The sequence below is a fragment of the Cricetulus griseus genome, chromosome 6 (genome assembly GCF_003668045.3).
Source record: "Cricetulus griseus strain 17A/GY chromosome 6, alternate assembly CriGri-PICRH-1.0, whole genome shotgun sequence".
In the NCBI taxonomy this organism is placed as follows: Eukaryota; Metazoa; Chordata; class Mammalia; order Rodentia; family Cricetidae; genus Cricetulus; species Cricetulus griseus.
This window is the reverse complement of record NC_048599.1, coordinates 143,680,040-143,704,910: the sequence shown is the minus strand read 5'-3', so window position 1 is coordinate 143,704,910 and position 24,871 is coordinate 143,680,040. Positions and strand designations below refer to the sequence as shown.

General features: G+C 50.0%; 1 protein-coding gene across 1 annotated transcript; it reads right to left on the bottom strand.

The window, feature by feature from the left end:
• Positions 1 to 888: 888 nt before the first annotated feature.
• Positions 889 to 23,776, bottom strand: Aif1l (allograft inflammatory factor 1 like). Its single transcript, XM_027423865.2, has 6 exons — positions 23,746 to 23,776; positions 23,547 to 23,608; positions 11,602 to 11,668; positions 8,610 to 8,651; positions 4,080 to 4,242; positions 889 to 976 (listed from the first exon to the last, which is right to left on the bottom strand). Exons 1-6 carry the CDS (start codon positions 23,774 to 23,776, stop codon positions 889 to 891), a joined length of 453 nt encoding a protein of 150 aa, XP_027279666.1.
• Positions 23,777 to 24,871: the final 1,095 nt, after the last annotated feature.

The window sequence follows — 24,871 nt, the reverse complement described above, 5'->3', positions numbered from 1 at the left end:
CTGAAGAAAGGACAAGTTGGGTAGGAACATAAATAGCTGAATTTGGGGCATTTTACGACCAGACAGCTTGTCACTTTGAGGTTCATCATGATCACTTGACTGCTCTTCTCTCTGGGCACCCTCAGCATCCTCCCTGCAAGGTGGCTTCCGAAAGCCACTATCTTCACCTCTGCCTCCAAGGCCCTTTCCTGCCCTAGCAAGGGACAGTGGGACTGCACTGTCCCTGAGTTGTCTGTAAAGGTGTGGTCTTTCTGGTTTTTTGAAGGACTCTGCAATGATTGTTCTTTCCTCCCCACCTCGTTACTGAGGATAGGCAGGAACCAAGGGGAATCAGTTGTATCTGTGAGGCACTCATGAATACTAGAAGCACGAAGCTGTGCCCTGGAGCTCTGTGCCTGCTTGGGATCTCCTGAGAGTGGGGGGAGGAGAGGGACCCACCAGGGTCAAACCTGCAGCCTGAATTTAGGATAGAAACCTAGAAAGAGGCTGGGCAGTGGTGGCACATGCCTTTAATCCCAGCACTTGGGAGGCAGAGGCAGGTGGATCTCTGTGAGTTCAAGGCTGGCCAGTCTACAGAGTGAGTTCCAGGACAGCCAGGGCTGTTGAAACCTAGAAAGATGAACTGATAGATAAGACCCTCTTCAAACATGGGGACTCAGATTTGCAGCCTCTATGCCCTCTCCAGTTTTTGGTTTGACGTCAGCCCTTCTGTATAGGGAGGGCAGGGCAGCAGAAGCAGAGAGGAGGGGTCCTGAGGCCAGGATTCCCCAGTCTCTTTAAGGCAGGGAACATGTGCTAAGAAAAAACACAGACAACAGATCACAATAAGTTGAGAAAGCTGAGAAAGGAGAAGGGAGGGGTGGCAGCCTGGAAGGTCCAAGTGGGTCCTCAGGGCAGGCTGGCAATGTCTCTCTCTGGAGGCGGGCCAGCCGGCTTTGAGCTGCTCTCATGGGCTTTTCCTTCAAACATCATGACCCTGGTTTAGAGATGAAGAAAAGAAAACAAAACCAATGGGTTAAGACTCCTCCCCTCATACGGAGATCTCCCAGCCTTGATCCTGCAGGGTCCTCAAATTCCCCCAAGGCTATTCTGGGAAGAACCTCATGAAAGACCACCTGGGCAGCTGTGTAGAAGGTGATGCTGGTCCTGTTTCGGGGTACGGAGAGGCAACGGAACTCCTCAACTGCTCAGGCAGTTCAAGGTGGAAGAAGGGACAACCCTCTAGGCCTCTGGCTTCTGGGCCTGTGCCTTCCTTTATCCTAGCTGTCTGGAGAAGACTGGGGTGGGCCAGAGCTCTGCTCAAGAATCCCATTAGCTCTTTAAAAACTCCTCATTGGCTGGTAGGTGGTGGCAGCAGTGGTGCATGCCTTTAATCCCAGGACGTGTGAGGCAGAGACAAATGGATCTCTGTGAGTTCCAGGCCAGTCTGACCTCCACAGAGTTCCAGGACAGCTAGAGCTACATAATGGAGAGGCCCTATCTCGAAGGAAGGAAGGGAGGGAGGGAAGACAGAAGGAAGGAAGAGAGGGAGGGAGGGAGGGAGGGAGGGAGGGAGGAAGGCTGGCTGGCCTACCCTGTCTCAATAACACAAAACTAAATCCTTCCCCACTGTGCTACAAGTCCAGTCCACTCTGTGAAGGAGACAATGTAGGTTTGATGAGGGATGTTTCTCTTATTGGTTGATGAATAAAACACTGATTGGCCAGTAGTGAGACAGGAAGTGTAGGCAGGGCTATGTGATGAGAATTCTGGGGAAAGGAGGAGAGAGAAAGGTGGAGAGATGCCATGCTGCTGAAAGAGTAACATGATGGATTATGGGTAAGCCACAGCCACAGCAATACATAGATTAATAGAAATGGGTTAATAATTAAGACAGAGCTAACCAATAAGAAGCCTAAGCCATTGGCCAAACAGTTAATAAATTAATATAAGTCTTTGTGTTTATTTGGGGCTAATCAGCTGCAGGACTCTCCATCTTCATAGGTTCAAAAATGTAACTTTTGGGGGAGACTGCATTTTAGTGCTGGCCTACTGCTTCAAGCTGAGTGACTCAAGACAAAGTGGGCTCGGGAGCCAATCGCTCGACCTCCTTGGGCCTCAAATGAGCACCTTGAATGAGTGTGTGCATGTGTGTAAAAGCCAGAAAACAGTCTGGGGAATCACTCCTCAAATGCCTCTTCCTCCTTTTTTTTTGTTTGTTTTGTTTTGTTTGAGACAGGGTCTCTTGGTCTGGGACTTGCCAAATAGGCTGCCTGGAGAGCAAACCCCAGAGTTCTGCTTGTCTCTGACTTTTTTTTTTTTTTTTTTTTTTAAATAGCATTTTGTTACACTAGATTTCTTCTCTCTCTCTCTCTCCTCTCTCGGTATCCTGTCTGCATGTATGCCTGAAGGCCAGAAGAGGGCAACAGATCTCATTACAGATGGTTGTGAGACACCATGCAGTTGCTGGGAATTGAACTCAGGACCTCAAGAAGATCAGCCAGTGCTCTTAACCTCTGAGCCATCTCTCCAGCCCCTGTCTCTGCCTTCTAAGCGCTGGGATACAGGAACGTGCCACCATACCAATTTGGTTCTGGAACCAAATTCAGGCCTTGCCATTTCCTGACTTAGCTGTCTCTCTAGCAACAAGCTCTTTCATTAATGGAGGAACATATAGGCCTAAAGATGCATCACATGGATGTCTGCCATTGGCTGGACACTAGACAGAAATCACCATGCCACCTTTGTAGTCCTCAGGATGACACTTCATGTGCTATCATCTCCACTTTCAACAGAAGACACAGAATCAGCCAGGAGTGGTGGTGGCTCCTGAGAGGTAGATGCAGGATTCCAAAGCTGAGGCCAGCCTGAGCTACACAGTAAAACACCACACACACACACACACACACACACACACACACACACACACAGAGAGAGAGAGAGAGAGAGAGAGAGAGAGAGAGAGAGAGAGAGAGACGTATACAGACATAGACACACAGGCATACACAAGGAAAAAAGAAGCCAAAGTTGAAGGACCAAAGATAACCTGCTCAGGGCCATTAGGGAACAAGTAACAGTGTCAGGATTAAACCTAGAGTTGACTTTTTCAGGGAGAGAATGGTGAAAGGGGTTTGAGATAGATAGGTCTCAGGTAGCCCAAGCTGGCCTTAAATTTGCTATGTAGTTGAGGACAGCCTTGAAACTCTTGTCCTTCCTGTATCTACTGCCTTAGTGCTAAGAATACAGAGGTGCCCTACCATGCCCAGCTAGAGCTGATTATAGACCCTGTCAACTAACAGCAAACAAAGGGAGTAGAAATATGTTTTACAAACGAGGAAACAGGTTCAGAATGGGTTGACAATATGGGTAAGGTGTAGAAAATTGGTTAGAGTATTTTCCTGCCATGTACAAGGCCCTGGATTCGATTCCAAGCATCTCATACAAAAGGAAGGAAGCAAGGGAAGGAGGAGGGGGGGGAATCAAGGGAGGGAGGGAGGAGGGAGTAACCATAGGCCTAGTACAATACTGTATGCCTATAATTTCAGCACTTGGGAGGTTGAGACAGGAGGGTTGACATGACTTTCGAGGCAAGCCTGGGCTACCCAGTGAGTAATTGACCAACCAGGGTTACATGGGGGTACACAGTTAAGACTCGGGAAAACCCTATCTCAAAAAACTTAAAAAAAAAAAAAAAAAAAAAAAGCCAGGCAGTAGTAGCACACACCTTTGATCCCAGCACTTGGGAGAGAGAGGCAGATGGATCTCTGTGAGTTTGAGGCCAGCCTGGTCTAAGAGCAAGTTCCAGAAACAGCCAAGGCCACATAGAGAAACCCTGTCTCAAAAAAACCAAAACAAAACAAAAAGACAGGAAGTGCTGCCATCATTTTTGTCATTCGTGAAGCCTCCAATCTTGGGGTTTACCATGCACCCCAATGCAAGCTAATCTCTCCAGGCAAGGAAAACAGGCTCAGAAAATTCCAGCACTTCACTCAACAATGAATTGTTAGTGGGTGGGGACAATTCAAAGTGTCCTGCACCTGGGGCCTCTCCCCACAGGAAGCCCTTGCCTCTGAGACCCCATGAGGTGAGGAGGTACTCACAGTTTGAGGACAGCTGACCGTTTGCCCAACATCATATTCACAAAGTCTCGGTAGGAGATGGTGTCGCTGACACCCCCTGTCACCTCCGAGATCATCTTCTTCATCTCCAGGTGGGTTTTGGGTACCCCCAGCTTCTCCATCATCCTTTTTAAAGACATCAGATCTGCCAGGAGGAAAAGCAGATCTTTTGGGTGGAGATAGGACACTGAGGCCCTGCAGGGAGCCAGAGATGCCCCATTTCTACACCACACAGTTAACTGTGACTGCCTCTCCCTGAGGGCTGCAGCCCAGTGGTGGTTCCCCTGGGGAGGCAGTAAAGGCTGGTAGGTGGGGACCTGGGCTTCTAGAGTCAGACTTGGGCTGGGATGCTTGAGGAAGACTGCTTCACCTCTCTGGGATGATGGATGACACATGTCGATTACCCCAGCAGCTGGAAGGCCGGGGAAAAGGATCACTGCAAGTTTTAGGCTAACCTAGGCTACATAATGAGGAAGGCCTGGGGAGATGGTTCGGTCAGTAAGCTGTGTAAGCATGAGGAACTGAGTTCAAAGCCACAGAACCCAAATAAAGAGTCAGGCACACTGGCACAAGCCTGTGATCCCGGGGATGGGGAGACAGAGACAAGAGGATCCCGGAGATTTCACTGGCCTTACAGCCTAGCCAAGTCTATAAGCCTCAGGTCCAAAACGAACAAACAAACAAACAGGAAAGCTATTCTAAGAGACCCTGATTCCAACCTCTATCTTCTACACACACAGTCACACACAGGTGCACATATATGTGTGCCCACATACTTGAACACACACGCAGACACATACACACAGTCAGTTTGAAGGAAAATAAAAAGGAAGAAATGGTTATTAGGCTTATGCAGACATGATATATTCTATGGCCTCCCAGCAGGTCCTCTGCGTCAGGGTGAGCCAAGGTGCCTGGGAGTTATCCTGACCCTGGGCACTGAAAGTCAAACTTTCTCTGGCACAGCACAGCACAAACCATTGCCACCTGCCACTTCCATTCTGCTGGTGTAGGACTCTCCCGAGGCTACAAGAGCCAAAAATACCCCTCAGAGAAGGAAAACAAAAGGACAAAATAGAAGGAAAATAAGGGAGGCACCAGAAAGTCACTCCACCCCAGGGGATCCCACCAACATCTGAAGCTATTTCCTGGGAATTGTTCACAGTGAACAATGGATCAGCAAACCAGGACTCGCAGGGGCAGATCCTGAGACTGTGAGAAGGGCTGAGGCGGGCAGCACTTGTGCAAGACCCGAAGCTGCTAGACTTTTCAGGCTCCTCTGTGGAAAAGAGCTCAGGGCACACACACTGCCCACCAAACTTCAAACTGGCAAGAAACATGTGGCATGGGGCTATCGAATGCCCTGGCCTACCATGTCTTCCTCACTGATGAGATTTACCCTCCAGATAACCAGCGAGGGGACCAGATCCATCTAGAGTGACGGTCGCTGTGAGCTGATCAATAACAGTTAAAATAGAAAATAGTAGGTTTGCAAGATAGCTCAGCCAAGATGGGTAAAGCTGCCTGCTGCCAAGTCTGATTCACTGAGTTTGATCCCTGGAACCCACATGGTAGAAGGAGGGACCTGACTCCCTCAAGTTGTCCTCTGGCCATCAAACAAATGCTGTAGTAGACCAGCCCCACCACGTAAACAAAAATAATAAATGTTTAAAACTCAGAAAGAGTAACCCAAATATGGTAGTGCTTGCCTGTAAGTGCATGCCTGTGCACCAGGAAGGCTGAGGAAGGAGGATTGCTTGAGGCCAGCTTGAGTTACATAGTAAATTCTAGGTCAACCTTGGCCGGAAAAAACAAAAACCCGCTGAAGATACAGCTTAGTTGGTAGAGTGCCTAGTATGCATGCATCCCTAGATTCCATCCCTTACCCTGTATAAAGTGAGCAAGCTGGTGCACGCCTGTACTCCCCACACTGGGACAGAGAGTGACCGGGCAGTCCCAGTCATCCTCAGCTACATACTGAGTTACAGGCCAGCCTGGACTACCAAGAGACCTGTCTAAAAACAAAAACACGAACTCATCTAAAGTCTGAAATTCTAAAATGGTAGCTCTTCAGATGTTGGCTGAATGCATTTGAGTCCATTCATGCAATGAAATATCAGAGCAACACAGAACCTGTTCAGCAGCAAACGCTGCGGTTGAGCCCACACCTCAACATTGGGGGCCCAGTAAATCCTGTCTCTTCTCTGAGTCATGGTTTTCTCATCCACAAACTGAGGGTGATCGAGCATCCAGGACAATGGCCCAGGTCTGCTGGTGAAGATCAAACTACAGTTTCCCACCGGGATGTGTGCCCTGGGACTCTTGTGCCTCTGTCACCCCAGTACCCTGACGGCAGGAAGCAATGGGTTCTGCTGGAGGTGAGAGGCTGTGTCGATACTCCTCATCAACTGCAGGACAAGGGACAACAGCGAGCACAAAACAGACCTGGGGAGAGTGAAGCTGCAGTCCCTTGGTCCAGGAGTCAAGCAGACTCTGCAGGCCTGGCTGGGATGGAGCTCTAAGCTCCAGGGTGGGAGGTGGAGGAATCCAGCAGGGAGGCACACCATGAGGATTCTCAGATAGTGGAGGTAATAGGCCAAGAGATGGAAGGAACCAGGGTGGTCTTGGCTTGAGGCAGGATAGAAAGAATGTGAAGGGGTTTGAGGAGGAAGAGGAGCCCCTTGGCCCTGAGGATATGCCTTAAGTCACATACTAGAAGAGTTAAGATTTTCAACATGAATGACCAAAAACAAAAACAAAACAAAACAAAACAAAACATCATTTTTAAGATTTCCTTCATAGAGGCAGTATTCTGATCCCTGAGAGATTCCTATCAGACACACAGAACAGCAGGCCAGTCATGCTCACCGTCAGAATGTGTGTGACCCCTGAGGTTAACTTTACCAGCACACTCTATTGTCTGTTCTGAGAAAAATATCCCAGACAAGATCACAAGCCCTGTTTACAGTAGGAACATGTCTTGACCTCCTAGTGACCTGTGTCTGGTTAGAATTACATTGACCTTTGTCACCTACACTTTTATCTTTTTAGTCCGTTAAGTCTGTATAGTACACTCATAAAACCTGTAAAAAAATCTCACTTAGGAAAAGACAAATTCTTTAGATCAAAAGTATGCAAAACCATTTTTATTTAACCTTTTAAATTTAGATATTGATTATACCCTTTGAATAAAGTCATCTCAAAGGTCACCGAAATCATAAAGATAGTTCTTGTTAAGCCACTCCTCTCTTGAGGGTTTCTGTTTTGTGTAACTCTCTCTCTAAGAAAACTACACTCCTTCCACTACTGTCCTTTTTCCTTTCTATTTTTTATTGTACTTTAAGAAATTATATGTGTGTATGTGTGTGTGTGTGTGTTTACACACATGAGTACAGTGTCCACAGAGGCCACCAGAAGGTGTGAGATCCCTAGGAGCTGGAGTAACAGTTGTCTGTAAGCCACCTTAAATGGGTGCTGGGAACCAAATTCAGGTCCTCTGCAACTGCTGAGACATCGTTCCAGCCATATTTATTTTTATGTATATGAGTGTTCTTTATGTGCACTGTGTGTGCTGTGTCCTCAGAGGCCAGAAGAAGGTGATAGATCCTATGGAACTAGAGTTATGGTGAGACCATGGGACTGCTAGAAAATGAACCCTGATTGTCTGCAAGGGCAGCCAGTGCCTTTAATCACTAAGTCATCCCTCCAGCTCCCGACCCTTATTTTTTTAATGAATTTGGAATTTACTAAAAGGTTTTAACATGGATTCAAACATGACCATTAAGAGAAGGTGAGCCAGGTGTTGGTGGCACACGCCTTTAATCCCAGCACTTGGGAGGCAGAGGCAGCAGACAGATCTCTGTGAGTTGGAGGCCAGCCTGATTTCCAGAGAGTATGCCAGGATAGGCTCCAAAGCTACACAGAGAAACCCTGTCTTGAAAAACGAGATGGGGGGGGGGAGGGAGAGGGAGAGGGAGGTGACGTCGGTTATGGTGGGAGACCCTTCTACAGACAGGTGGATCTGTGATTGCAGGCCAGCCATGACTACATAGCAAAACCATGTTGAAAAATAAAAATTTAAAAAAAGGAAAAAAAGGAAGGAGGGCAGAAGGAAGGAAGGAAAGAAAGGGGCCATAGCTAGCATGATGGCTGAGTAGGTGAAAGTGCCTGCCACCAAGACTGACAATCTGTTTGATCCCCAATCCCCAGAACCTATGTGGTAGAAAAGAACAGACTCCTGTTAAGTTATGTGTCCCACCACACACACCATACATACACATATAACAATGCATTCCAAAATTCTCTTTTGCTATGTTAATCAAGATCCCAGTGCCCCCCTCAGTGGAAGTTTCTGAAAAGAATTCAATATTGTCCCATGTCCCCTGTGACAGAGTAGCTGGGCCATTGGTCCCATTAGGGAAATACTAGGGAGTTCTTCAGTTCATCCAGTGCCCCTCATCAGGCCAGCAAGGCTCTCTGGATTTCAAACCTTGACACCAACGTTTCACTCACCAATCTCGCCTTCATTGTTCAGGTCAAACTCCATGTATTTCTCTGGAAATCACAAGCAAAAGCTGCCGTTAGACTGGAAGCCACAGCTCTCCCTGCAGAGCCCAGTGACTCCCTAGAAAGCGCTGACTAAAACCTTGGAGATCCCTTGACACCCTCCCCAGCCCAGGAATTCTGTCATCTTGGCTCTTGTCTTTGGAAGATCCCAAAACTTTTAATACCAGGTAAGCAAGAATCAGCTATGAGGCAACTATAGTGCATGTTGGTAGCCATGTCTCCTGATGGTCACAGTGTTCCTTTGTGGCTAAATATGCTAGAGGCTCCAGTTTGGTTTTTCCCAATGTACAAGGGCACCCACAGACATTTGAGCGCTCGCATGCGCGCGCGCGCACGCGTGCGCGCACACACACACACACACACACACACACAGGGTCTGCATCCTCAAAAGACCAAATGTCATCACATTACTTTATATTATAAAATGTATATTATTCATCTCTCTCTCTCTCTCATATATATATATATATGTATATATATATTCATATATATATATACATATATATATATATATATATATATATTATATATAATTAATGCATCATGGGGTTGATACTAGCCTCCCTTGTGGGATTTTCAATAGGCTCATGGGAAGAAATACCCTAAAATGAAGATCTGATCTACTATGATTTTGATTTCCTTCCTCCATGAATATGCCACCCACCTCATGAATATTCATAAAACTTCTTTGTAGTCTACAAAGCAAAAGCCCACTCCAATCTCTCTTTGGAATGTTTGCTTTGCTTCCCCTTGATAAATCAAGTTCTGTTTAAACTGTCTACATCTCTTGGTTGAATTATTTGTGTGTGTGTGCGCGCGCGTGTGTTTGCATGCGTATGATGTGTGTGTCTGGGCATGCATGTGTGTGGAGGCCAGAGAACCACTTTGAGATGTCAGCTCTCTTCCCTTTTTCCATGGGTTCAAGAGATTGAACTCAGGTTGGAGGGTGAGGAAGGTTGTGGCCAGTCCTTTTGTCTGCTGAGCCATTTTGCCGTGATTGCACAGAATTCTTTCAAAAAGAACCAGAATTCACGATATTCCTGCTTGCACTACTGACTTGTAGGCACCCCAAGGGAAAGGCGGCAATGGGCTATGTTGACCCTGAGGAAGACGGCAGATTCCTCAGAGTAGGCTGCAAAGGGAAATAAACTGTGCCCTTGGAGACTTGGACCTAGGAGTGTAGAGAGGGTGGTGGGGCAGGCCTTGGGGTGCCTCCAAGTATCCCAAGAGATGCTGATGAGCAGGTAGTACAGAAAGCCTGGCTCTAAAACTGAGAGAAGGCTCCAGGGCCCACCCCAGTTCAGAGATGCATGTGTGGGACCTTCCCCAAAGCCTGCTGACCTTGAGATAGCAACTCCCAAGTCAAGGGTTTAGGGAAACCAGCAAGGAAAGGTAGTGAGAACCAGCTTGGTATCTTCTGACCAGGGGAGGGAGTGTCAGTAACTCTTATGTAGCTTTGGACATGTCACCCCTACCTCAGCAGAGCAGGCCCTTGTGGTCTATTCTGCACCACAGGGCAACCAGAATGAAAGGCATCCTGTCCCCACCCCCACCCCGAGCTGGTCCCTCAGCCTGGCATGTCCTTCCAGGTATGCTGGGCCTCTCCTCAGGACTTCACCTTCCACTGCGACGGGCCTGGTGCCCAATAAGCACCCACCCAGATACAGAAGAATGAATGAATGGCTTGAGGACCTTTGGGTCTCTCCCTTTCCAACTAAACTATACTTTCCTAGGACTCCATGCTCAACACACCCAGCCTTACCTCCCAATGAAGACGTGACTTCAGACCCCAAGATCCTGTTTTCCTTCCTAGAACCTTCCACAATGAGGAATGGGCCCTGTGTCCTTTGCATACCTCTCCTTCAGGCCTGCCCTGCTCCCCACTCCATGTCATATCAGTTGAGACCTGGGGCTCTAGAAACAGACTGACAAGGGTTTAAGTCTCAACTCAGTCCTAAGTGAGCTATGTGGCCCTCTGCCAATAAGCCTACCTCCCCAAGCCTGAACTTGTTGGTCTGTTAATGAAGAGTTTCACCCTCTGCCTCCCAGTGGATGGGGAAGAGGGGTCAGCTGAGCACATTGGCTGTTGTTGGACAGGGCTTTCTATGGGCTGACATTCAGCACCTGCTGGCCATTATTAATATTATTGCCGTCTAAGTCCTGGCCAAGACAACTGTGCTGTGAGCCAGACAAGGCAGGCAAGGCACACTGGCAGGTACTTGGCCTTGGACTGGGAAGGATGCCCAAACTGCAAACACTTGGGAGAGGGATGGACCTCCTGGATATCCTTTGTAGAGCTCAGGGTTCCCATCCCCCAAGTGCACCCCAGAGGCAGGAAAGGTGGGTCTGCCCGTTCCTTGTGTGCCCAGGCTCCTCTCCTTTCCAGTCACTGGCGGAGGACCAAGCACCAGAGCCCCGAACAGAGGAACCTTTATACTGCCCCTCTCCCAGTGCAGGCTCCTGAGCCCTGTTTTCTTTTCATCCCGTGCTGTTGGGATTCAATGGGCAGAAACTCTGCCCCCCTGCCCCCTGTAGCTGTAGCGACACAAATGTCTATTCTCCACAGGGGCTCCTGAGAGGCTCCATCAGGGAGGGGGAGATGCAAGGACAGCTCACAAAGGGTAGATTGTGTGCTGGGGCCCTGGGCGTGCATAGGGCCTGGATGGGAGGAGAGGAGCCAACCTGAGCCACGCTGGGCAGCCATGGCACAGAGGGCAAGGCCAGATCAGGCCTGCAGCCAGGGGTCCACAGCGGCAGAGGAAGGAAAGGTCTGCTTCTGCCCCTTGGGGGACCCATCTTAAAGCCTGATGGGAAGTGCAGCATTCTGGATGAATCAGAGCTGCAGCCCAGTCCTGTGGGGCCAAGGAGTCCTGTGTGCTGTGGGCTGAGGGAGCAGCCAGTCCTTCCGGGGGCAGTTGGGCAGACAGCCCTGGCTCACCTTTAAAGGCTGCAAGCTTTTCCGGCAGGTTCTCTTCATCGCTGAACTTCTGGTCACAGAGGAACTCCTATAGAGGTGAGACCACAGTACTGAGCCAGGGTTGGGGGCAAAGGTCACCTATAAGCAACCCATGCAGGGTTCATCCCAGCCTCCTATGAATCCTCCAGGCAGATCCACAGTCACCCTGGTGGTAGGAAGTATTCTCTGCCACTTGGAGGCAGGGCTTTCCAGGGGCTCTACTCCAGGGGACTGAACACCTTCAGGGATGTGCCTTGTGCTATCCTCAGGACACCAAGCTCCCAGGATCTGGGAAGCTGTACACTCCTGAGACAGCTACCAAGTGACCTCTGTGGGTTCACCAGACCATTAACTTTCCCCCTCAGGTGAGCAACAAGGCTGAACTAGTCCTTGAGTCTGCAGGATGACATGAGAGCAATGAGTTCATTGACTAATGTTACCCTTACCTCCATCCTCCCCTGTAAAATGAGGGTTAATCCCTGGTGTGCTTTGCTTCCCTTCAGAAGCTACAAATATTCCTTTCAGAACCAGATAGACACTGTGGGCAGTCACAGGAAGGACCCAAAGGTAACAGCACCCTTCAGGGGCGCTCGGGTACACTGGTTCACTTCAGATCTCCCAGCAGCCTCAGGAGGTATTGTTTTACAACTGAGGAAACTAATGCGCATACAGTAAGAAACCCTGCCGCACTCCACCATATTTGAGTATTTCAGCTGCCTTAAACAACAGCACTGAGAGATGTGGAGTTACAGACAGTTTTAAATTGTCATGTGGGTGTTGGGATTTGAACCCAGGTCCTCTGGAAGAGCAGTCAGTGCTCTTAACTGCTGAGCCATCTCTCCAGCCACCCCTCCTCACCTCATCTTAAAACAAAAAGCTATCCCAGCTCTTGGGAAGCTGAGGCAAGAGGATGGAAAGTTCAAGGCTAACCTGGGCTATATATCAAGAGTCTGACTTAAACAACAATAATAAAGGGCTGGAGAGATGGTTCAGCATCTGAGTGTACTGGCTTCCCTTGCAGAGGATCCGGGGTTCAGTTCCCAGCACCCACATGACAGCTCACAACTACCTATAACTCTAGTTCTAGTCAATCTGACGCCCTCTCTGGCCTTCATGAGTACTGCATGCACATGGTGCACAGACATACATGTGAGCAAATATTCATACACATAAAAAAAAAACTTTAAAAAACAACACCAAAAAATTATGCTATCTATAAGTGCTTGCACCTGACAGGACAGGGGCAGGAGCAAGATATCTTAGTACACACTTGCTCAGCTTGTATCGAGCTAGGTATATGGATGCAGCAGACACGTTCCCATCCAACTGTTTAGACTCTGCTAAGAAGTTTCCTGGGGATCATGCCTCCATTTATCCATTCATCCATTCATTCACTGAGTATTTCCTGAGGGACCACAGCCTGAATGCATTTGTACTGTGTGCACTTAGGCATGCAGTGTCAGTGAAATAGACCTAGAACTGTACACTGTTTGAGGGGTTAGAGAGAAGGCTCAGCCACACAAGTATGAAGACTGGAGTTATATCCTCAGGACCAAGTCCAAAGCCAGGTCAGACAGCATGTGCCTGTAATTCCCAGTACTTCTAAAATACAGGTAGGAGGATCTCTGGGGGCCTGCTGGCCAGACAGCCTAGCCGAATTGCAAAGTAGATAGCTCCTGAGGAAAGACTCCAGAGCAAAGTTGACCTCTGACCTCTACACACATGTGCATACATGTACATACACATGTATGTACTCACATACCTAGTAACACTCAGATAAAATGTGCCAATATGTTTCTAAATTCCAGATGTTATTTCCCACAAAATGATGCCAGCCCGTATGCACACATCTGGCGAAAGAGAGCTCACTTCGACAGACAGAAATGACAGCACCTAAGTGACCTCTGCCAGACCTTCTGCAGCTCAGATTCCTCGGCTCACCTCCGTATGCTGACAGTAGGGGGACAACCACCTGCATGTGCCTCCCCTCCTTGGGTTCAGAAGGTGTCATTTGGCAAAGTATCCACTGTGGCCAACATTGTGTTATCTTATTAAATCCCCCAGCCATTCACGTTCTGATTCTACAGGCTGGAACTCAACCAGAGGGGTTACACAAGATGTCTAGTCTACACAGCACTGAGCAAGTACAGGGAGGGATTCTCGGACCAGTCCCAGGACCCAGCTGGCTCCTCCCAACTCACATCCTAAGAAGCCAGGGCTGTCCCCTTCCTGCTGGCTTTATGGAGAGTGGCTTTTCCTCCAGCCCCCCCCCCCCATTACCATACCAAAAGTGGGACAACTCACTCTTGGTGATCCCAGCAACTCTCAGGGTCCTGATCCCTCATCTGTCCATTTAGGGACAGGCTAGGTCAGTGGCTTTTAGACTTCAGGGCAATGAAGACAAAGGGCACTAAAAGGGGGAGGGACCCTAATTAGGTCTGCCAACTTTCTCCTTTGCCAAGTAAAGGCTTTTTAAACAATGACCACGGAAAGTTGCCATGAGTGCAGCAGCCAATCAGTTCTGAACTTAAACATGGCATCTACTTAGCCCATTTCTACATCACTGTGTCTCTGTGCCTTGTTTGCATCACCAATGCCTGGAAAGCCTTATGGAGTGGAGTGTACACAAAAGCACAAGCCCTGAAGAGACATTTCAGTAAAGTGCTTGCCACACAAGCCTGAGGGCCTGAGTTCAGTTCCGCAGCACCAGGTAAAACACAAGGGTAGCAGTGCACATCTGTAAGCAGCGCTGGGGAGGTAAACACAGGAGGGTCCCTGGGGTTCACCAGTCAGAGGGCTCATCTGACCAAACTGATGAGCTCTGGGTTCAGTGGGACAGCCTGTCTCAAAAAATAAGGTGGGCCGGGAGGTAGTGGTGCATGCCATTAATCCTAGCACTTCAGAGGCAAGTGGGGCTCTATGAGTTTGAGGCCACACTGATTTGCATAGAGTTCCAGACTAGCAGAGATATACAGTATACAGTAAGACCCTGTCTCAAGCCTCTCTCTCTCTCTCTCTCTCTCTCTCTCTCTCTCTCTCTCTCTCTCTCTCTCTCACACACACACACACACACACACACACACACACACAGGACCAGCATGTGGCACCTCAGGGGAGAGATCCAGACGGCCTGCCCTGCTCCCACACTATGTGGCCAAGCAGAAATTCTACCCATCACAGCCTGTCTGTAGTACTATCCTGCCCTCCACCTTCTCAGACAAGACAGTCTGGCAGGGCCGGGAGCAAGGACAAGGTACACTCTGCAGAAGAAGCTAACAGTGGCTCCCTCAGAAGAGGTTAACAGTGGCTCCCTCTCACTGGACTCAGATTGCACTCAGATGATGCATCAGGGGTGGGGTATATTCTGATGACTTCCTTTATACAGAGAACACCCTTTTTTTAAAAAAAAAAAGCACGTATCACCATCTTACATATTATTCAATTAGTGTGTCCCTCTTGGCCAGGTGTGCTTGTGCACGCCTTTAATCCCAGCACTCGGGAGGCAGAGGCAGGTGACTCTCTGTAAGTTTGAGGCCAGCATGGTCTACAGAGTTCCAGAACAGCCAAAGATACACAGAGAAATCCTATCTCAATGCTCCCCTACAAAAAAGGAAAAAAAATGTGTCCCCTCCCATCTCTTACCCCTCCACAATCCGATCCTATTTTCCACACCACCTCCTATTTGTTGAGCTCACTCTTACCCCAGGACCTTTGCTCCAGCTCTGTCCCCTTCCACACATCTGCAAGATTCTTCCCCTCACGTCAAGACTTGGATCATCAAGGCTCTCCCCCAAGCCATCTACATGACACAGACTGTCCACCAATCTGCCTCTACTTCCAATCTACATGACCATGCTCTGATTCTTCTGTCCCATGGAACGAATGGTTGTTACACAGTTGCCGCTGCTGCTTTCTTCAGACACTGCCCATTGCGTAGCTGCCCTTGTGAGGACACAGGGTCTGCAGAGCTGGTGCTCAGTTAAGGGTTTGGGAAGGAGTGGGTGAACAGAGACCCCGAGAAGAACAACAACTCCCCCAGTCTCATCACTAGCAAGTGGCTAAGCTGGGAATGAGCTGGACTTTGTGCTTGTCCCCAGCTGAAGAGCAGAGGCATATTTGGAAGTAGGTGTGGAGAGGTGGGTCCCAGTACATGTTTATCAGCTTGTGCCCTCTGATGCTGGCCGGTCAGCCTTCCACTTTGACTGGACTTGGAGTCTCCATGGAAACACACCTCAGAAGGAATGTCTGTGAAGGTGTTTCCTGAGAGGTAGAGCAAAGAAAGGAAGACCCTCACCCTGAAAGTGAGCAGTCTCCCAGGAGGACCTGGAGCCCTAGACTAAATAAAGAGGGGGAAAGGAGGCAGCAAGCTGAGCGACAGCACCTGATTCCTGCCTGCAGATGCAAGGAGACCAGCCACTTCACGGTCCTGTAACATGCCTTCCCGCTAGGATGGGTGTCCCTTAAAACTGTCAGGCAACATTAAATCCTCCCTTCCTTAAGTTACTTTTGTCAGCTATTTTGTCCCAGCCATGAGAAAAGTAACACACACATGCCCAGCACCCTGCAGTGGCTAGCCTAGAGCAGGCACTCACTGGGTCAACAGTGTTTAGAGAATGCAGAAACCTGCCATTTGTCCCCAGTTTCCTCCAGACTCCTCTTAGAAATAAGCAGTTTCTCAAAACTGTGGCTGTGTGTGACAGATACTGGGGTGGACTCCGGGAATGGATCCACGGCTTCCTTTGGAGCCAACAGCAACAAATGCTTGAGCCACTAGAGTGACCAGAGTGGGGAAAGCAGCTGACTAATTCATGTGTGGGTAGGTAGCCCTGGGTAGGGACAGCTGTGTCCTTGGCTGGAGGCAGAGGAGACAGGTGTGCAGGAAGCAGGGTGGGAAGTCAAAGGCTAACGAGCCAGCTCCTTCCATAGCTCCGGGCTTTGGATTCTTGGTTCTTGCTCAAGCACAGCTCGGGTTCCCTTCCCTGGACCTCCTGCCATCCCTACTCAGCCTCCAAGGGAAGCTTTGCTCAGAGGGACGCACCCTTGAGCTGGACCTTGAATCCAAGCTATGGAGAGACAGATAACAGTCAACCTTGATACTTGGAAGAAAAGCAAAATAATCAACAAGGGATGAACAGGGGTCAGAATGCCTGAATGTAATTCACTTAGTCACTGTGTGAAAGTTCCGAGTCTTTATCTGCGCTGCGCCTCAGTCTCCTCATCAGAAGAGTAAGAAGATCCTAGCTGTCTTCTAGGCTTGTCTCGGGGCCTAGTGTGAACTAGTTAGTGACTGCCTGACACCAGTCAGTATTGAAGGCTTGCTAGGAATTTAACACATTCTGTGTCTAATCGTCAGCTTGTCACTCCCTCTCCTCAGACCACCATCCATTATTAACCAGAAACCTTGCCTGACCTGGAGGCTGCAGATTTCTCATTCCCCCTTCTAAGTACGCCACTTGACAGATGGGATGAGAAACTGGGCGGGGCCACTGAACTAGTTCAGGATTACAAAAGAGTTGACACCCCATCCCCACTCCCTGTCTACATCCCTAGGCCATCCCAGCTTCCTCCTTGCCCCAAACAAGCAGGTGGTGGCCAGGCCACAAATTTCAGGGAAAAGAAACACTGCAAGGGTGGGGTGGGGGTGGGTGGGGGTGGGGGTGAGGGTGTCACCTTTCCCGAAGCAACAGGTCATTCAGGGAGGATGCCTCCAAAGCTCTTGGGAGTTGGCGGTCCTGTCCTAGTGGCTGATGCTACCGATCTTTCCCAATCAACCTATTGTCCCCAAAGATAAGTTTTTCAGGAAACACACACACACACACACACACAAAAAAAAAAAAAACCGAAATATGAGGTGACAAACAGGAACCGCTAGAGTGGCTTAAAACCTCCAGGGGAGGCTTGGGAAGGTGGAAGATTGAAGTATCACCTAGCAGAAGGACCGAGAAGGGACTTAAGGCATCTGGATTGTGCTCCTTGGCTGATAACTGGGGAAACTGAAGCCCCCAGGGACCAAGCTCCCCAAAGTCATAATGGATGGACTCCAGGTGCAGGGAAATGGCTAAGACAAGGAAGGGAGTGGAGCTGCCTGGGTGCTATTCCAGGTCCTCCATCTAGCAATGGCCCTGACTTACTTTCCCACACTAGGCCTCAGTCACCCCCTTTATAAAATGAGGCCACAGTGACAGACTCTTCACAGTCTGCTATAAGGATTAAAGGAACTCCATGTGGCGGAAGATGACATATATAAAGCTGGCCTTACTGTCATGTGTCAGTCATCACATCACCTAACATCCCCCAGCCACACCCAGAAAGAGAGAGGACCCACCCATACAAGAAGACCTCCAGAGGAGGCTGGACCCTTTGGTCACTCTTCCTCAAAGGCAAGTGTCTCTTGGTTCTCAAACTCCTGGCTTACACGACCTGATACAGTGCTGTGTGCCCCTATCTCAGCCACAGGGAACAATGCTGGCAGCACCCCCAGGCTCTTGGCTGTCTTGGTCAACAACCTGAGATAAACATTAAAGTATCTCTCCCTCCATCCTAGCCCCATCCCAAAGGCTCAGAGATTGGAGGGGATAGGTCCATGAGAAAGAATTTAGTGGCAGCTGGGTGTGGTGGAGCGCACCTGTAACCCCAGTACTCGGAGGTAAAGATGGCCAAATCAGAAGCTCAAGACTCACAAAGTGAGTCTGAGGCTATCCTGGGTGACACAAGACCCTGTCTCAAAATTAAGTCAGAAACAAAACAACAAGCTCATAAGCACCAAAGGCTGGCAAGTCCAAGGTGTATCAGGCCTCTGGAGTCACCTGCCAAGGCTCGGATTCAACTCCTTTCCCAAACATTTTAGTGTGTTCAAGGCCCCTTGTTCCTGGCCCTCCCAAGTTGTCTTTACATATCAGCTGCATGAGGGCTAAGGACATTGACTGTTGTCTCGAATGCATGAGGCTCTGGGTTCGATCCCCAGCACCATTACAAAAAGAAAAGGTGAGATGATTATCACCATCCTAGAAGCCAGTCAACAGATTAGTGGCTCATGCCCTGCAAGTGCCAAGGACAGGCAGCACCATGCTAAGATCCTGTGGCCTCTGACACAGCCCACAAACTCTCAAAGGACCAAGGCCAGACCACAAATGCCCAGCCTGGCACCTGGCGAGCAGCAGGAACCTGTAACAAGCACCCACAAAGACAGCAGGCTCACATTCCCCCAGGGCTCATCTGGGACCTTATCCGGACACAGTGTTCTTGCCAATAGTCAGGCAGCTAAAGAAAAACACCCCAGTGACCATGTACATAAAGCAGACCTCACAGAAATTCCATCTCCATCTGTCTGTGACATGGCCACAGCAAGGTCACAACTGGCCAGACCTGCAGGGGACATTGAATCCCCAGAGGCTCATGTGACCCTTATCACCATCTCCTTTATAATATATTAAGGGAAGAGCAAGAGAGACAGGTGCCCTCAATGCCAACGGGCAAGGACAGAGCAGTACTGCCAGGGACACAGGAAAAGACATACCTGCATAGTCTCCTGGGTCAAGTCTCAGAGGTCCCATGTGGCTGGGAGAACAGGCAGGAGACAGTCACTCAGGACAGAGATCTCCCTGTAACCCAGCCTGTGCCCTCCCAGCTTCCTTCCCAGGTGGCAAGCAAGCACTGAGATAACCAGTAGCCACCTAAAGGGGACAGGGAATGCAGTGTCCTTCATTTGACCCAAGAGGGCCGAGACATAGGGACAGCAGCCAGAGATCCTTATCCTACATAAGCAAGGGAGGCTTGGTTCACCACAGAGCTGCAGCCACCGGTGGACTGGGGCCAGTGTAGGCCACGGATGATGTCTAGAGTCAGATAGACCTCACCTGAGCCCCTTCCTTGGCTGAGTGACCTGGGCAGGTGACTTCACTAGGCTGAGCCCTGCACTCCCTCATCTCTAAGACGGGGGTCATTATCCTTGCCCCAGAGGGATGTTCAGGGTTCTCTCTGCACACCTGACTCACAAGCGTGATGGAGCATTCCACTGGGGCGGACCTGTGAACTGATGCATGGTGAATACCAGGCATGGAACATTGCCACACTCACATCCTCCTGTGTTCAAAGATCCTGGCCAATCACAGGCTCAAACTGTAGCCCCTCCCTCCTCTAGATCATCCCCAGTGCACAGGCACTCCAAGGGGTAGCTAGCCCAGCCCCATGGCTTCTCTAGGTTCCTTTGGGAAGACAGAGGAAATTTCTCCCATTGCCATATAAGGCTGGGCCTAGCTGGCCTGGGGTCACCTACCATGCCATCAGGGCGTGGGGAATGCCAGCTATGTGGAGGGAGTAGGAGGCCCTTGCCTGGTCCAGCTTGCTCCAGTAGTGCTGACATGTACACACCCACAGTGTGGAAGGGGGCTGGGTATCTACAAAAGGGGTCACTGAAGCGCAGAGCTGAAGCAAATATAGTCTGAGTTCCACTGTGGCTGGGTTGTTTGTTTGGTTTGAGATAGGGTCTCTGTCTGTAACCCAGGCTGGCCTGGGACTCATAACCTACCTGCCTGAGCCTCCTAGTTGCTTTCACGACAGGTACACACCACCACCTCTGGCTAAATTGTGGCTGTTTAATCTCAGGCAATTAACTCCTCTGAACCTGGTAGTCATAAAATGGGAATAATAGTGCCTACACCACACAGTGTTAAGAGTGAGTATTCAACATGCCTGGTGTAGCACCAGCACGCTCCAAGGAACCAGAAAATTATAGTAGAAACCAAAATGGGGCTCTTGAGATAGTTCAATGGGTAAAAGTATTTGCTGCTAACCCCAATGACCTGAGTTCAGTCCTTGGGACCCACATGGTAGAAGGGGAAAACAACTCCTACAAGTTGTCCTTTGGCCTTCAAACACAGCCTGTGGTACGTCTGCTGCACACACTTACTACATACATATATGTGTGTCTGTTGCACACACATATACACTCAGCCTATGGTGTGTCTGCTGCACACACTTACATATACACAGTCTGGGTGTGTCTGCTGCACATGCTTACATATACACTAATAAGTTAAAGGGATTTTAAAAATATTTTTGTTATTGTTTTTATTCAAGATGGGTTTTCCCTATGTAGCCCTGGCTGTCCTGGAACTCACTCTGTAGACCAGGCTGGCCTTGAACTCACAGAGATCCACTTTTCTCTTCCTCCTGAGTGCTGGGATTAAATGTGTGTGCCTCCACCACCAGGCAACAAAAATTTGTAAGGAAAAAACTAAACTGAACCCCTAAAAAGCTGCATTCTGTGTCACTCCCTACCTCTTCTCCCCCTCAGTGTTCTCTGGCCCCACCAGAGTGTTAGACTTTGACTCTTGCCTCTCTTATGATAGCAATTGCTAAGACTGAGCGACCTTGCTGAATACAAAAATGCCACTCACTCCAGGGATGGGGAAAGGCCCTAAGGGAAACTGGAGAATCTCCCTAGAGCTGGGCTCTGCCCCAGACAGCAGCTGGTCGTGCCCATGCTCATGGACACCACAGCTGGTCACACCACCCCCCTGTCGTGAGTCATGAAGTGGTGCCTGTATGGTTTTTTGCTTAGATGGGGCCAACAGGCACTGCGCAGTGCAGTCCAGCTCAGCACCTCGGAATCCCCACTCCAGTGAGCAGTGAAGGTGTTCTCCAACAGAAGACAATCTGTCAACACAGCTCTCTAGAATATTGTATTCTTAGGACTTCATTGCAAACATGGCCATGGGCCAACCAGACTGGGACCCTCAAGCAGAGCCACCCAAAACTCTTGAGTCTGTCCTTCTCCACTGACTACTGCAGGGTTCAAAAGGGGTGGGTCCACTGCTCCCACTGCTGGGAAGAGGGAGCACCTGGTACATCCCTGGCATACCTCCATGCCTACTCCTTATACCTGAAGACTTCACACAAACAAATGGTGATGCTCACAAAAGCCAATGGTGTATATTTCACACACATCATCTGGCTAAATAAAAAAAAACAATCACTACTATTATCTCTTACTGGCAAGGGAGGCTCAGAGAGGTGAAGCAGCTTGCTGATCTCACAGAGCCAGTGCTTGGCAGCCTGCCTCCTGGCTCTGACTATAGTGTAGTCACTTTGGCCTGCTGTAGCGCAAGAGAAGCTCAACCATCTAGCATAATCCTCTAGGAACCCACACTCTGGATTATACTACAGCCCCATAGTGCCAAAGCTCATGTGGAAGATCTCAAAACGGCATCCTGCAGCAAGGAGACACTAGGTTGCAAAGCTGTGCCAGTCGCTCCTGTGTGGAATGGCTCAGATGCCTGCCCTCTCCAGGTATTTGAAGTCCTGAAATGGTTAGATCACAGCTCCAACAAGACCACTTTCTGCAGTGCCAGTACAAACAATCAGCCCCTGAAAGTCACAGGTCCTCCCCCTTTTGAACCACCTTCCCATCCCAAGCTTTGGTCTGTATCCCAAGGGTGGGGTCAACACAGAAAGTCCCAAGATCTTAGCTCTTTTGACTCCACTAAGGAAAGTCACCTAATGCCCATCTCCAGCTGTCTCAGGTTTAGGGTACTGTTGGCTATGGGTGGAGTCAGCTAGCACAAAACCTGCCTAACCAAGTGGTCCAGCGGGCTCTATGAGGTTATAGTCCCAGGTTCCTGTCCAGAAACAAAAGCAGCCAAGGCTGGGGTGGTGCTGAGGGACCTTCCAGAAGCCCAGCAGGCCTGGCCTGAGCCCAGCCAGATGTACACAACCCCTGAAGCCATGCTTTAAGACAAGCACTGAAGAGCAAGGGCGGGGGTAGTATAAGAGAGTCCAGAGCCCTCCAGGGGACTCCTGGAGCTGGCTGATGGGAAGAGATGCCTATCTAGGTCTAGGCAGTGCATGGAAATAAAGACAGGAATAGGGAGGAAACACTTCAAGGGATCACAGCCCCCACATCTCCAATGACCTCCAGTGTGCTGACCCAGCTCCCCACCAGAGACCCTAGCTTGTTCTCCTGGGTATACCAAGACCAAAGGGGCAACTAAGGGGAAATACCTAGCCTTGTGTCAGAGGACTTCCTTTGCTCCCTATGTATTAATAACTCAATGGTAGTGTGCTTGCCTAACATGGAGAGGTCATGAGTTTAGTCTCCAGTACAGAAAAAAAGAGAAAAAGAAAAGAGAAAACTCTAATACCCCCGTGGGATGTCTCTCTGGAGCTAGACCCCAGACCATGCAGGCTCCATGCCTTACTGAGCCCACAAAGTGACCCTGCAGGAGGTGAGAAACCCTTATTATAGACATTAGTCATGTCTGAACCCCGATCGTGGGAACCGTAAAGCCACAGACTGTGCCACCTCTGTGCTTTGCCAATCCAGGAGGCCCTGACACCTTTCTTTATCTCCTGGGATCTACACGCTCAGTAGCAAACGTACGGAGTTGCTATTGTGTGTCTGGCAGCAGCGGAAGGATTTCTGTCTAGAACTTCCCTGGACCAGTTTAAAAAATAAAAATAAAAAAGGCAGTCCCTCGGGCAACTTTTCTAAAAGCTGGTGAAAAAGATCTGTGTTGGAGCTGGAGGTGGGAGGCGACAGGGAAATGCCAGTATCTGCCAGCCAACCCCCAGTGTTAAGTTCCGTGGTCCACGGAGACAGCACTGGCCCAAGGGTCCCTTCTGGCGCCAAAATCCTTAGGAGGTCCCCAGCGGACTCCCGGGAAGCCCCTGCCCGCCGGCACCGGGCTCCTTCATCAGCCCCACCTCCCTAGCCAGAGTGTTACAACTTGCAACCGGAGACCGCCAGGCAGAGAGCTAAGGGGTGGAGTGGACTTACCTGGAGTCGAGGCCACACGGCAGGGGGCAGAGATGCAACTGGGGAAGGCCAGGGATGGGGGAGGAAAGGACTGATTTTGTCTGGGGGGATGGAGTGCCACAGTGGGGCGCAAGGAACCCGTACGCCGTCCCCCCGCGGTGGCGCGGCTTACCCGGTTGATCTCCTCCAGCCGCTTCTCCTGCCGAGCTTTGAGCAAGCCGAACGCCTTCCCTCCTGCGGGAGACAAAGAGGCAGCGGGGAAGTGAGGCGACCTCCCGGGCCACGCTCCCCCTCCGAGTTCCCGCGAGTGCCGCACAGGTGACGACCGGAGAACGCCGGGCGCGGGACAGTGCCGGACGGCAGGCGCCTACCTTGGAACCTGTTGCCGACCGCTACTGACATGGTGTGCGCCCGACTCCGGCAAAAGCGAGGGACGGCAGGGAGGAAAGCGCTCCTGGTCCAGAGTTTCAGCGGCGTGTGGCGACGGGACCCAGGGGCGGAGGGACTGCGCTGCCGGACACACCCCGCCCAGCCGGCAGCCCGCCTCCTGCGCCCCTCCCCGCGGCCGCGCGCGCCTAGGGCATCAAAGCTAGCTGTTTCGCTGGACGCGGAGCCTGCCACCGCCCCTCTACTGGAGGACGCGGAAAATGCACTACCGGACCGCTCTCTCTCCCCGTCCTCTTCTCCAGAAGAGACAAAATCACAACTCAGTGAGAAGTTCGAAGAGCTGTTTGTGAAGATCAAGTGCTAATGTAGGCTGTCACCTTATTGTCGCCTTTGCCCGGTAGTGCCACTATGACACCAATTAAATCAATTAGATAAATGTGAGTGTTGATAATAAAGACCTTATTGGTCGCCCACGGTTACCTGACACTTGCCTCTGTGTGTGTCGTTTCATCCCCCAACCTACAAAATAGGACGGGTATGCCTATTTGAAAGAAAAGTCTGGAAGCTGAAGCCTGGAACACAACTCCTCTAGGGGGATAAAGGAAGCAGCTGATGACTACAGATGAAGCCAGGCCGTGTATGCAAGAACTGGAGACTTGTAAAGAAAGAAATCATGCATTCTACTGTCCAATCCGATCTGTCTTCCGGAGAAAGGGTCTCCGTCGAATTGTTAAATTGTGGACACGGCCAACAGAGCAGGATTTCCCTGCCCAGGGGAAGGAGACACCACCGCCTGCAGTATGTCTCTGGGGGCTGGATCTAGGAATTCCCCTTCCCCAGACTTGTCTCAGATCTGGACTCCTTATATTGGGATCCTGGGACCAGATGATTGCCTCTTTTATTTTTTTTCCCCAGGGGAGAAAAATGGTCAGGCTCACACAGAGGGGCCATACAGAATGAGATGGGGCTAAAGTGAGCAAAGATGTTCAGAGGGCATGGACCCCTGCTCCTAGGTCACTGCCCATTCATTCATCCCAAGGTCTGAACCTGAACACTTGATTCAAGCTCCCTACTGAGCAGAATATGGAAAACAGGAGTAGGGACTGTGGA